The 12489-nt window shown below is 44.9% G+C and overlaps 2 protein-coding genes across 12 annotated transcripts in view; one reads left to right on the forward strand and one right to left on the reverse strand.

The window, feature by feature from the left end:
• ZNF106 (zinc finger protein 106) overlaps positions 1-6277 on the forward strand; it is a 62448-nt gene extending 56171 nt beyond the window's left edge. For all 3 annotated transcript variants that reach the window (XM_007173606.2, XM_057544753.1, XM_057544752.1), the window contains 2 exons: positions 1370-1516; positions 1956-6277. In XM_007173606.2, the coding sequence (XP_007173668.2) occupies positions 1370-1516; positions 1956-2012 (204 nt within the window). In that variant the 3' untranslated portion in view covers positions 2013-6277. The remainder of the gene's footprint in view (positions 1-1369; positions 1517-1955) is intronic.
• A 130-nt stretch (positions 6278-6407) lies between these two features.
• LOC103005791 (calpain-3) overlaps positions 6408-12489 on the reverse strand; it is a 128703-nt gene continuing 122621 nt past the window's right edge. For 5 of the 9 annotated variants that reach the window (XM_007173607.3, XM_028164356.2, XM_028164359.2 and 2 more), the window contains 9 exons: positions 10553-10666; positions 9495-9572; positions 9056-9113; positions 8893-8957; positions 8343-8411; positions 8175-8253; positions 7837-7953; positions 7452-7510; positions 6408-7042 (listed from right to left, as the gene is read on the reverse strand). In XM_007173607.3, the coding sequence (XP_007173669.2) occupies positions 7016-7042; positions 7452-7510; positions 7837-7953; positions 8175-8253; positions 8343-8411; positions 8893-8957; positions 9056-9113; positions 9495-9572; positions 10553-10666 (666 nt within the window). In that variant the 3' untranslated portion in view covers positions 6408-7015. Of the gene's footprint in view, positions 7043-7451; positions 7511-7836; positions 7954-8174; positions 8254-8342; positions 8412-8892; positions 8958-9055; positions 9114-9494; positions 9573-10552; positions 10667-12489 lie in introns of those variants that run through there. The other 4 variants (XM_057544756.1, XM_057544755.1, XR_009007794.1 and 1 more) reach the window with 3 other exon arrangements.

The raw sequence follows: 12489 nt of genomic DNA on the forward strand, positions 1-12489 counted from the left end.
TTTTTAATTTTGTTTTATTACTCTATTGATACATGCCTACAAAAACATCAACAGTACAGAAGTGTGTGAAAGAAAAGTGGAAGTGCTTATTTTCATGACCTGCCCACAATACTTTACCCATTCCTCAGGCATTACATGTATTAATAGTTTGGTTTGTTCCTCATTGGTTTTTGAGGAATAGGCAGATAAAAATTTGCATTTTTGAAGTTTTAAACCTCAGTTTACTAGGCTAAATTGAGTGGTTTTTGTTTTTGGGTGGGAGCTGGTGATTAACCCTCAAAACTTTCACACTGTTTCTTATAAGCCTTAATTTGTTTCATCAGTTCTAATAGTTAGTTGTGACCAGAGAAAAGTTGATGGCACTGAATTTTTTTTTCCCTAAACCCTGACCTCCTTTTCAGCATTGATGAAATGAACTGGATGCCCTCCATTTTAAAATTTGATTTTGGGTTTGTCTCTGGCCTAATTACTTTTCAGCTTTTTACACATCACTATCTTTGATTTTTAGTCTTCTCAGTGAAGACAAGCAAAATCTAGTACAACAGGCTCCAGAATATACAAATAGACTTCACTTACCTAGAGAAACGAGGAAAATACCTTCTGGTTTTAAAGCTGGGGTGATGGAATAGTGCTTACAGAGGAAAAACTCAAATTTGCATTACTTTTTAGAAATGAACATGTTAGAATGAGAATCATAGGATTTCTTACAAGCCCGTAGGGAAAAAAAGCCAAGACAAAGAGTCTTTATGCTTTCTGACTAACAGTTGAAACATAGCCACATTTATAATACAGTAAAAATAAAAGGTGATCACAAGACTTGATTCAAGTAATAAAACTTGTGAGTAAAGTCAGGCTTCCTTGGCAGTTTTCTACAACAAGTATTTCCACAAATGTAGTTTTCTTTATCAGACATTTGTATTTTCAAGTTTACAAGTCAACAGTTCTTAGAATTGTTAAAAATAACCCTTAAAGTATTGCAGGAAAGCTCTTTGCCTTTCTTAAATAAATGGACTAAGAAACTCATTTATTTTATGATGGCAAGATAAAGCATAAGTATGGTTTAAATTGAATTTTATGTAACTTGTCCGTCAGTATTTGCTAACAGCTTCCTTATCTAATGATGTAATGGCCGCCTTTGCCTAATAGTGCTTTGCCTTCTCAAAATATTACACTGTCAGAAGACTTCCCAGTCTTTTCAAGTTTCTCATTAAATTGATACTTAATTTGGTTGCCTCTGGCTTTGTCGAATTTTCTAGCCAAGAATAAATTAAAGAATAGGGGCTTACTTACGGGATGCAAGTGAGGAATATGCTCATTGCATGTTTCCTATGCTCTTTATAACTTACCCTTTCATTCTGTTTCTCTCCAGTGGCATGGTTGCTCTCTGATATTTGGCGTTATAGATCATTTAAAACAACATTTGCTGACTGACCATACAAATCCGAACTTTCAAACTCTGAAATGTCGCTGGAAGAACTGTGATGCTTTTTTTACTGCTAGGAAAGGATCCAAACAGGTACATCAGTGGGATCTGAGGTCAACCTGGGGTCATTTGACTGCTCAGAGCAGGGTTCAGTAAACCTTTTTTGCCTTATTAGAATGTTCATAATTGCAATAAACAGGGAGAGTGTAGGGATTTTTCTTTTTATTACTATCCAGGGATTTGGTGGATAGCTTAATGAGGTTTCAAATGAAGAATAGGTAGTTTTTGAGAAAGAGCCTAAAGAGAATGTTTTCACATGTTTCCAGTCCAGTAACTGAACCTAGAGGTTTATTACAGTGCTCTTGTTAAGAACTCATCTTTAAGTGCGCAGTTCCATGTAAATTAGAGTGCTGGGTCCTAACTACCTTTCATGTGTGGATCTTAGAATGTACCTGTGAAGCTCCCTGGCTTTGACTTTCTCTTGTCCTACTACCATCCTTTCTCTCATGGGCCCTTTTCCCTTTATTCCTAGGATGCTGCAGGACACATTGAACGACATGCTGAGGATGACAGCAAAATTGATTCATGAAGTTTTTTGCCTCCCATGTTGGGAAGTCTTTAGTTGAACTAATTTCACATCAGCCCCTTACACAGGCCAGTGTCTTCCCTTCCCTAGTGAATCAGGGAAGGAGAGAGTGGTTACTAGCCAGGCTTACCACTAGCATAAGTCTGGACCGCTCTATGGGATGATAGGTTACACTTCTAAGTTCTTGCTGGAGGTTTGTCAGATTTAAACAGATTTTTAAGGAACCATACTCTTCTGGGACAGCATGGCATATAGTAATTTATGCTACTGGTGTTCTCCAGATGTTTATTAAAGATACAGATCTTAATTGGCTACCCAGTTTGACCCTAATCATATGTATATTTTATTGATTTCAGTCTGTGATTTTTAGTTTCTGTTCTTATGATGGTTTAAACCTATAGGCAGGCTTTTAAGTACAAATTTGTCCAATCCTAGATTTTTAGGATCAGTTTTAATTTCTCCTTAATTATTACAATCAGTTAATTGTAACAGCTGGATATTTAAATTGGAAGCAAATAGTTTCCTTTCTTAACAATTATGTACAGTGTGTTTCAGTATGCTCTTTGTAGATAGACAGAGCTGGCTTTAAATGCTAAAGGGACACACAGTAGGTTTTTAACAGTTAGAGTAACTGCTCTGCTGATTATATTTTAGGAACTCAGGCAGCAAATCACGTAATGACAAGTCCTTACAGACAGTACTTCCTATTGAACTTCTGCAGATTTTGATAGAGTGCTCAGTTCAAGGCAGTGCATAGACCTAATGTCTACTTGGAAATTTCACTGTTAGACCTGGGCACTCACTGCAGGCATTGGCAGGCTGTTCTAACTGGAGGTATAACCTTTATCTCTCTTTCCAGCTTCTGACTCTCCAGGCGGGCTGTGGGTTTGAAACCTTTTCATTTACTTCATTGCCAAACCCCACTCTTCTATTCTCTGGCTGTGCCTAGACTGACAGTAGCCATCATGTACTTCCTCTGGGCTCACAGGGTACTTTCCACCCACCCGCAGTACCCAAATGGGGGAGTCAGGATAAAGCATCTGAATATAGTTTTCAAGGCCTCAAGCAGGCTTCTTAAAGACCAATGTCTTGCCTTCACCTCCCCCACTAGCTGGGAAGGAAGGGTGGAGTAGGATGAAGGGAAAGACCCTACCTGTCCATTGAGAGCAGCCAAATGATCAAAGCCTTCATGAGACCGCTTTGTTTTTGGATTTTCTCTGGACTCTTAAGAGAAGCCATGGAGGTGTTGCTTTCCAGCCTTTTGTTTCTAGATTCTCAAAACTCTGAAAGATTCTACAGAGAGAGAGAGGAAAAGGGAGAAGAGCCCAGCGCCACATACCAAGCTTCAGATGTGATGCCTGTTCTTTCCTAGGACTGCAGAGCATCTAGGTTTATCTCCACCCATCTTAGTGCACACACTTCTACTCACATGTCTTCACTCAGGCTCTGGGGCAGGGGGACTTCCCCAGGGGTTCATGGATAGGTTTCAAGAGGGTATCCAAACCCCCTGGAATTGTGTGTAAGACTAAGTAGGTGTTTTTTTTTCCAGGGAAGCCTCCAGTGGTTATTACTGGATCCAAAAAAAACCATTAAGAACTAATCTAGGAGCTACATCTAGGTAATGAATGGCTCCACAAGCTATTTACTTTTGTCCTTATGAATGGCAGAACTCTTGTGTTGACCACACTATTGAGATTTGCATGATATTTGAGAGAGAACAGAGAAGATCCTGTTGCATAAAGTTTATGTGTGCTGTTTCTGTCTGAGAGCAAGCATTCCCATCTCTCACCCCATTTCCTGTACAGGTGACCAGAGAAGCTAAGCTGTTCTGTGGGTTTGGGAATGGTGATTCCCAGGAAAGTACGTTTGCATTTATTGCTAAACCTGGCATTTTCCTTTGGGCTGAAGTGAACCCACATTTCCACGTTGGCTGGGCAGTGTGCTGAGGAAGTCTTGCATACTCTGTTGCGTAGGTGCCCTTCTGTCCTGCCTGAGGACATGTCTGAAAAGATGAGAGTGGTGGAGCCTCTGTACAGCTAGAAGCGGGTATGTGAGGTGTTGGGCAGTCATGGGGAGCTGTTGTAGGTATGAACAGACTGATAGAATCAGTAAAAACTGATTTGAGCTTAACTTTCATAGAATCGTGCACAGTCTATCTGCCTTTATGTGTGCAGTTGTGGATGTTCCTTGTACATGTGTATGCGTGTGGGCACCTATGCTTGTAATACTTTTCCTCATTTCACAAGAATTTTCTTTGAAGCTGTGGCAATAATGTTTTTGTTTCAAGAATGTGTAAAATTCGTTTAACACCAGGTTAGTATATTGCCCTAAATGCACTGTTGTAGCCATCTGTTTAGAAATAAAGGCACCATAAGCATCTTGGCTGCTTATGGTTGTATGTTATTACTTTTAAGTGTCTTGAAAGTTATGCAAAAGTCTTGTTTTAAGTCTTCTACAATGTCTTGGCTGATTCTGGCCTTCTTTTCCCCCCTCAGAGTAGAGCAGTGGCTCAGGGATTTGTGTTGGCTCTGATATTTAGTACTTAGTTGAGGAAGGAAATTGTTACATGACCTGACAAAACACAACTCATTTCTTATAAGGAATTGGAGGCCATTTTTAGAATGTTATTTTTAATTACTTGTGTTTACTTCTAACAGCTAGAAGACAAGAAAACCATAGCATAAATCCTTTTGTGTGCATATGCTAGGGTTTTAATGGCAGTTTATTCTGATGAAATATCAGTCACTTCAAGTTTTATCCTGAAATTTTAATCAGGTTCAAAATTTTGGTATACTGCTCTACTCAGTATAAAGCAGTTAAACACAATACAAAGTTATCTTGACCTGATGTTACTTGAATTTGAGAAAACGTCATTGCTATTACACTCCTGCTTTTGTGGAGAATTTTTTTTCTGCCTCAGAAGAGTTAGCAGTTGAGTGTTTAGCTCCTGACCTATCTATAATTTATAGGCAACATCACTGCCATTTAAGTGATTATTTGCCAAACAAAGGGTTTTTTGTTTTTGTTTTTTTGGTAGATTATACAGTGCACAACTTTAGTGACTAGGTATGTGGGTGGTTTGGTAGGAGTAGGTGTACAAAACTTAGCGGAATGGTATGGTATATTTTATGGAAGAGAATTCATTGGAGGGGAAATGAAAGTATATTGTGAAGTGGGATTTAAACAGCATGTACCCTCTGGTTTGCAATTTATATACGCTGTCTTATAAATTTTGTTCCTGTTACCTAAAGGAGAACTCCTAAAACTGTTAAGAAGGCCATGCCTGCCACATTGTTAAAACAGTGATTTTATCCCTGCCCCAAATCATCAGATTCCTCAGGATTTCAGAGAAGCTGTCTAATGGTTAGAATTAGAAGCTGTGGTAGAGATGATTTGGGTTATACGAAGTTCCATATACTTATACGGAGTTCCATATACAAGTGGATGTGAAATCCTGATTAAACCAAACCTACTGCTTACCAGACAATAACCTCTAACCTCACCTCCAACCCCCAAGTATGTGGCCTTGCTGGGTCACATGGTGACTAACGTTTCCCAGATTTCCTCTAAATTCAAGGTAGTAGCCCAATTGAATTGGGGGAGGAGGGAATCAAGGAGGAAAGGCTGTTGAAGATCTTTCTACTCAAGAGAAATATATGCCCTAGAGCTGTGCCAGCACCCTTGGTGTCTGATTTTTTTTTTTAATTGAATATGGGTTAGACGAATGAAATCAGATGACACTTGACTGCAAAAATGTTTATAAGCAAATAGCTTAGCCTTCTTACATTTTGGTATAAAGCTGCAAACTTCCTAACTTTGTAAAGCAAGATATAAAGCAAATATAAGGGGAAAATAAAGTACTTTTACTAATTGTTTATTTTTGTTACCTTATCTGCATATTCATAGCCAAACCCTTCTTTTCCACATTGGTATAGAGAACAAGAAGGAAATTGGGTAGAAAATGAAAGATGGTTGTAGATATGCCACAGATCATGGTCCAGATAAGCTCGGCAGACAGCTACGTATAAGGATTTGTCCAAGGTCATACAGTAGGTCAATGTTAATGGAGGAACTAGGATTAAAAACTTTATCTCTGCTCCATTACACTTAGGTAACTGGCCCCTCTGGTTATAGGTGACCCATTTTGTCTTGATCTAGACACCAACAGCTATTCCCCTTCCTTTCCTCATGTATCTTGGAAAGTATTTGAGTGATTCCTGTGCTCAAGAAATAGCAAAAGGCATGATTAAAGTGGGGTTTAGGATTTATTTGTGTATGTGTGTATTTTCCATTGCTGTGTTCTGAAACTACGGCTCTCTATACATGATGGGTAAGATTGGAGCTACTTATCCCTGCTATGGCTGACATCTAAATGTGAGAAAACAAAACACGATCAAGCCAGCTATACAGGTGCCTTTATTTAGATCAACTTTTTTCAAAATGCAACCAAACTTATGAGTCAGATAACCCGAAGTGTCCAACCCTCTTCCACTGAGCTAGTTTACTCTGGAGCAGGCCCATCCTGAAACAGTCAGGCAGAACCAAATGCTCATTGGGCTGCTGTCCCATGAGTGGGAGAATATAAAGGTGATAGAGGGCTCTAGCACCAGGAAGTGTTGAGTGCCACTGGCAAATGCTTCTGCGAACAGCCGAGGGCAAGCTAAAGGGAGTATTTGCTTCAGAGCTGAGGCCACTCAGACTCCAAGCAAAGCTGTCACTGGGCCGTGGCTAGCTGAGGCAGACAGAGACACTTGCCTCCATGTGGCACAGGGACAGAGTTGTTCTCCCTTCCCCGTTCCTTAACTAAAGGGTGAGGCTGGGCATGACAGATGGACAGATACCCTGAGGCTGAGAAGGAAGTGAGTAGAGGAGGAACAAGACCGATGAGGTGCCTGGAGGTCTGGGGGTGCAGCTACTGTGTCCTTTGAGGTAAGTGGCTCTAGCTCTGTTGGGTGAAATTGAAATCCTGAGTGATCCTGCATGGCCTTGGATGAGGCCAGCTTGGTTCAGGCATACATGGTGAGCTGCAGCCACTGAAAGAGGAAGTCCCAAGATCAGAATGCAAACAAGAAAAGACAGCCCAGCCCTAGGGATCTAACAGGGTAGAGGAAAGGGACAGCCCCAGCATGCCAGACACTGGGAAGATTTTCTGAGAAGCAGCGGTTTACTGCATCCTTCCCACAGATCTCTCCTAGAAGGTACATATTTTCCAGCATAAAGTCATTGTAGAACTGAGGCCTCTTTGGAGCCTTCCCCCAGTACACATTCCCTATGAGCCACATCCTGCTGAGCCATGAGCTCCCCTTTATGTTCCTTTCCCGTCCCATCCCTCCACCACCGTTGGGAAGTGAGGAGCACATAGTGTGTCCAGTCTTCCTCATGGATTCCTCTACCTCGAATTTTAAGGTACAGGGGGATTGTACTGCTTCTGTTAGGCTTTACCTCTAGAACGTTGAGTTTGATGATACCGTCACCATCCTTGTCAAATGCATTAAAAGCTCCTGTGTGGAAGAATGCACAGGCCAGAGGCCAGTTAAAGGCTCAGTCCCCCTCCACTGCTCTACCTTTTCTTAACAGGACCATGTGCTCAGTGCTGCTCTTCAGCACAAAAATCTACCAGGCAAAGTACCACCAGTAACCCTCCCTTTGCCATCTTATTCTGAGCCTAAAGAGGGCCTTCACCTTTGTTCAATCTGAATAGAGTAGATTGGGATTTGTCCAAGGTCATACAGTAGGTCAGTTAGTGGAGATTCCCGCCACCACAGCTGTCGCTGCAGGAGAGGGGGCAGGAGGGGCAAAGAGAGCAAAAGGGTAGCTCTCCACTTACTGAACATGCCCTCCAGCCTGACGAAGCAGCAGATGAAACTGTCGAAGTCGATGTTCATGTACTTGTCTGCATAGCGCATGGTGATGATGTCGTAGAGCTGGTTGTTGAGGTGGAAGCCTGTTGGGGAGAGCACAGGAGAGGTGGAGGTAGGCTTGGAGTCCTCAGGCCTGCTTGCTATCTCCCCTGCCTCCTGGTCACTCTGTGGCCTGGGAGAGGAAAACGAGAAGCCCTTTCTCATTCCTTTCTCCAGTAGGGCCCAAGCGGCCCCATCCTCCCCTCCCATTCCTGCTCCCACCGGCTCCAGTCCTCATCCTGGCCACCCCCTTTCTTCCCCACACCTGCGTCATTGACTGCATTTCGCATCTCGTAGCTGTTGATGGTGCCGGATTGGTCTGTGTCATAGTGCTTGAAAATTTTCTGGCAATAGAAAATTTGAGGACAGAGGTCGCACACTGAATCTCTGAATCAGTCCCTTCCTCACTCCCACCTTCGTTCTCTCATCCCACCTGCCAGGCCTTAATCTTCTTCCAGAGGTGATGGAACTCTTGCAGGTTCAGTCTCCCAGAGCCGTCTGTCTGGAGCAAGGAAGTCAGGGCTACAGGGCACATAGCAAAATCCCCCTGGATTGGGAGAGGGCTTTCTAGGGGGCTGTGCAGGGAAGGTAGCCCCATAGGAGAGCTTTGCCCAGGATATCCCATTCTGCCCTGTCCTGGTATTTAACACCCGCCTCTATGCTTCCTGAGTCAAAATTAATGCCTGCTCTATAACCCAGGGAACCTTTCTCCTAAGGACCACTTTCGTTAGGCAGGGCCCCAGGCAGAATCCCAGGCCTGAGGTTAAGAGCAGGGGCCAATGTTCTTCCCAACTGTACCTCCTCCAACAACCCCTTTCAGACCAGCAGCCAGGAAGTTCTAACTCAGGGCCTCCTTAAATCTTTCCTCGGGCATGAATTTGAGCCCCTCTGCTTGACTGGGCCCCCCCCATTGTTGCCCTAGCCCCCAGAGGCTGCACAGGGGCTGATGACAGAGGCTTGGGAAGAGGTGGCAGGAAGGATACGTCCATGAGAGCAATCATGCTACGGCAGGACTCCAGCGTGAAGCCTTGTGTCTTCAGGTCTTTATCTGGGAGGTGTGGAGAAGAGTGAGGAGCTGCTTTCAGATAACTGGACACACACTGCCCCCACCACCCACCTGTTTCTCACAGAGTTTGAGCCACTCACGTTTGTTCACAACTCTGTTAAGGATATTCTTGAGCTCATCTGCACAGACCTCCATGTCCTGAGGAGGAAGGGAGAAGAGAGTCATGGTTCAAGAGTACAGCAACTGATGGAGCATAGGCTTTGCAAAACAAATCCCAGCTGTCCATGGTTGTAAAGTCCCTGTCAGGGCTATTCTGTCATGGGGAAGCTGGGGCTTTTCTGAGGAAGACACACCGCAGCCTCAGCTGTCCAGACTGCAGTGGGCAGCTCAGAGCCACCCAGTGGGTGTGTTGGTCAAAAACTCAAGGACTTCACCTGTGGATTTCTGTGCTACACTCATATACCCTGTTTCCACCAAAAGCCAAAATGACCTCTACTGAACCATAATGAAATAACTGGCAAATTGAGCAATTAATCAAGGAGAGGAGTGTCTGTGGGAGTCGGGGTTGGAGGTACTCACATCGCCTGCTATCTGCCTGAAAATGTTCCGGAATCGCTGCTGTTCCTCACTTTCCTGGTCAGCGTTGCTGGGCTCTGACTATGGAAGCGCAAAAGAAAACTGGTTGGTGAGGACCAGGGAGATGGACAGACCCGAGAGGAAAGTTCCTTCTGGACTGAAGGAGCCAGGTGCCTAAAACAGCCCTAGGTGGCAGCAGGAGCTGGGTGCAGGGCAAATGCTCTTCTTTCTCAGTTGAACCTGGTGATCTGGAGTGAGAATCGTCTAGGCCCAAGTGACCCTTCACTCCATATCCCCGCAGCTCAGACATTCTAACCAGAGGAGGTATATTAGCTTTGCAATCATGTAGACAGCCCTCTTGGTCCTCTCCCTCCATCCCCACCAGCTAGAGCCCTCTCCACTGTTTTGAGCCTGACCATCCCAACCAAACCAGCCCCAGCATGACAGAGGGGGCCAGACCAATCTGATACCTCCAGCTGCCTCTGTCATCAAGGCCAAATCTTCAGAGGACCCTCCTCCCCTCCCCACTCCGTTGCATGGGCACTACAGGATAGAGATAGCCCTGGATTTATCTGTGGACTTTCGCCTCTTAGTCTAACCTCCTATAAGCTTTATATGACCACCTCTCCCCACTCTAACACCGTCCCCTGAGCTCTGGAGGACTCCATTTCTGGTGTCATCCCCCTTTTTCACTACTATTCTTTATCCTCCCCATTGTTAATGACACCAGGAAACAGGAGTTGTTCCATCTCAAGCTGCTTCTGTCTTAGGCTTTGCATCCCTCTTTCTTTCCTGGCTGGATGGGCTCCAGCGGGGAGGCTCAGCCTGTCCTTCCCAGGCCTAGGACCAGCTTGGTGTGGCAGCCAACCCCAAGACATTCACCCAAGCAGCATCCCAAATTTTAGGAGAACTTGATGAGAGAAAAGGTCAGTGGGACAAACCCAAACCTCTAGATGTTAAAGGGACACCCCACCCCTGTGGCCCCTCCAACCCCCATGCACCCCAAGAGGATAGACCTCAGTTGTGTGCTGGCTACCCCATTCATGCACATGCTCAGACACCTGTGGGGATTTCGCTTGCTTATCAGGGCTTGTTTTATCTTTGCCCTCCTCTGATTCCTGGTCCACACCCAGCTCCTTGTTGCTGTTTGCTCTGTCTGAAACGAAGATGATAGGCTGGAGAGAGGAGGGAAGTGGGGAGGGGGCAGGAAGGAAACAAGGATTACTGGCTGAGCGGGCACAAGGAGGCAACCTCCCTCCTGGACCAGCTTTGTCCAGTGAAGAGGGAAAGAGCAGAGTCGGGAGTTCCTGAACCTCGGTTCAACCTCCATCTCTGCCACTAAAAAGCTGTGTGACTTGGGGAAGGATGCTAAGTCTCTCTGGACTTCAGTTCCTTATCTCCTCATGGTAGAATTATGAGGATTAGGCAAGGTAGTACACGTGAAAATGCTAAGAATGCTAAAAGCAGCATGATCTAGTGCAGTGATTTTCAAGTATTTTCTAGATTTTTTTTTTCAAATGGAAACCCTGTTCAAATTAAATTTCCCCAGAAGTCATTAAAAACAGAGCTTCTCTGCTTAATGAAGAAGCTCTTTTCCCTCAGCATCCCCACCTCACCATGGCAGCTACTGAGGCAACTCCAAGGAACCTCTAGGACTCGGCAGAGGACACATTGAAAAAAGGGCTCTGATTAATGGCATGGTCAGTGAGTGAGGTCAGAACACTTGGCTGGCGTCCCGGCCGTACCCCTCACATCTGAGAAATATCCTCTGGACTCGGTTTACTCATCCATTAATGGGGATGATAAAACCTGCTTTGCCTTTCTCATTGGGCTCTTAAGGGGATCACATGGGATACTGAATGTAAAATTGTATTGCAAAAACATTTAAGATGCTACACAAATATAAGGGGTATTTGCCAGACACGCTCATGCAAGTGAGGAGGATATAAAAGGGTGGAGAGCAGCTGCCATGCTGTGCCAGTGCTGGTTGGTGTATACATCCCACAGGGAAAGCCAGAGGAGAAAGGCTAGGCTGGTGGCTGCAGGGCAGAGGGCAAGGGGGCAATCAGAGTCTCTCAGAGCAGAAATGGAACCTGACCGCTCTCTGAGTCCCCATTTGCCTTTCCATACTGTTTGTCTGGGACAGCACAAATGGACAGACCTATGGAAAGAGCTTCCCGGGCTTTGGCTCCCAGCAGGCCCCAAATACCTTGGCTTGCTCTGCCTTCTAAGCAAAGGGTCTTGTTCAAGTAACCGATGCTTGTAGGGAATCCCAGAGCAAGTGGGGCGCACAGTCTGAGGCAGGGATGTGTGCTCATGGACATGGTGTGGCCATGGGGCACCCCTGCCAGGCACACATCTTGGGGCCCAAGTGTGGGTCTGGGCAACACAGGCAATGGAGTGTAAGGGGCCTGCACCAGAGAGCTGAGGGCAAGAAACATGGGTTTTGGAGCAGACAAATATGACTTCCACTTCCATTAGTTGTGTGTCCTTCGGCAAGTACTTCTGAGTCTTTATCCTCATCTATAAAAGGGGAATCGTAACAGCACCTACCTTGTAGATACTGTTGTAATGAAAACAACGTATATTTTACCCCCAGCACAGTGCCTTAATATGTAGTGTTAGGTGCTTAGGTGCTTGATGAATCTCAGCTCTGGTCTGCATCAGCACCAGTGCTTGGAGGACCCCTGTGATGGATCCTTCCAGACGCTGTCATGAACACTAACACCAAACCTTGTCTGATAGCCTATGGCTACTGCTCCGTGGGCTTGAGGATGCCCAAAGGTCAGTCATTTCTGGATGGCACTCTGGGTGGTCAAACCAGAATTCTAAAAGGGGCACCGTTATTGTAGGCACTACCACCCTGAAGACTATGGGGAAGTTATGGGGTGAATGGAGCAAGGATGGGGTTGATTACAGCTGTAATCTCGAGTTCCAAAACCACACAAGGGAAACAGTGACCTTGGTCTCAGATGGAAGCTTTCATCTGAGGCCCCTG

This window comes from Balaenoptera acutorostrata, chromosome 3 (assembly GCF_949987535.1).
Source record: "Balaenoptera acutorostrata chromosome 3, mBalAcu1.1, whole genome shotgun sequence".
Classification (NCBI taxonomy): Eukaryota; Metazoa; Chordata; class Mammalia; order Artiodactyla; family Balaenopteridae; genus Balaenoptera; species Balaenoptera acutorostrata.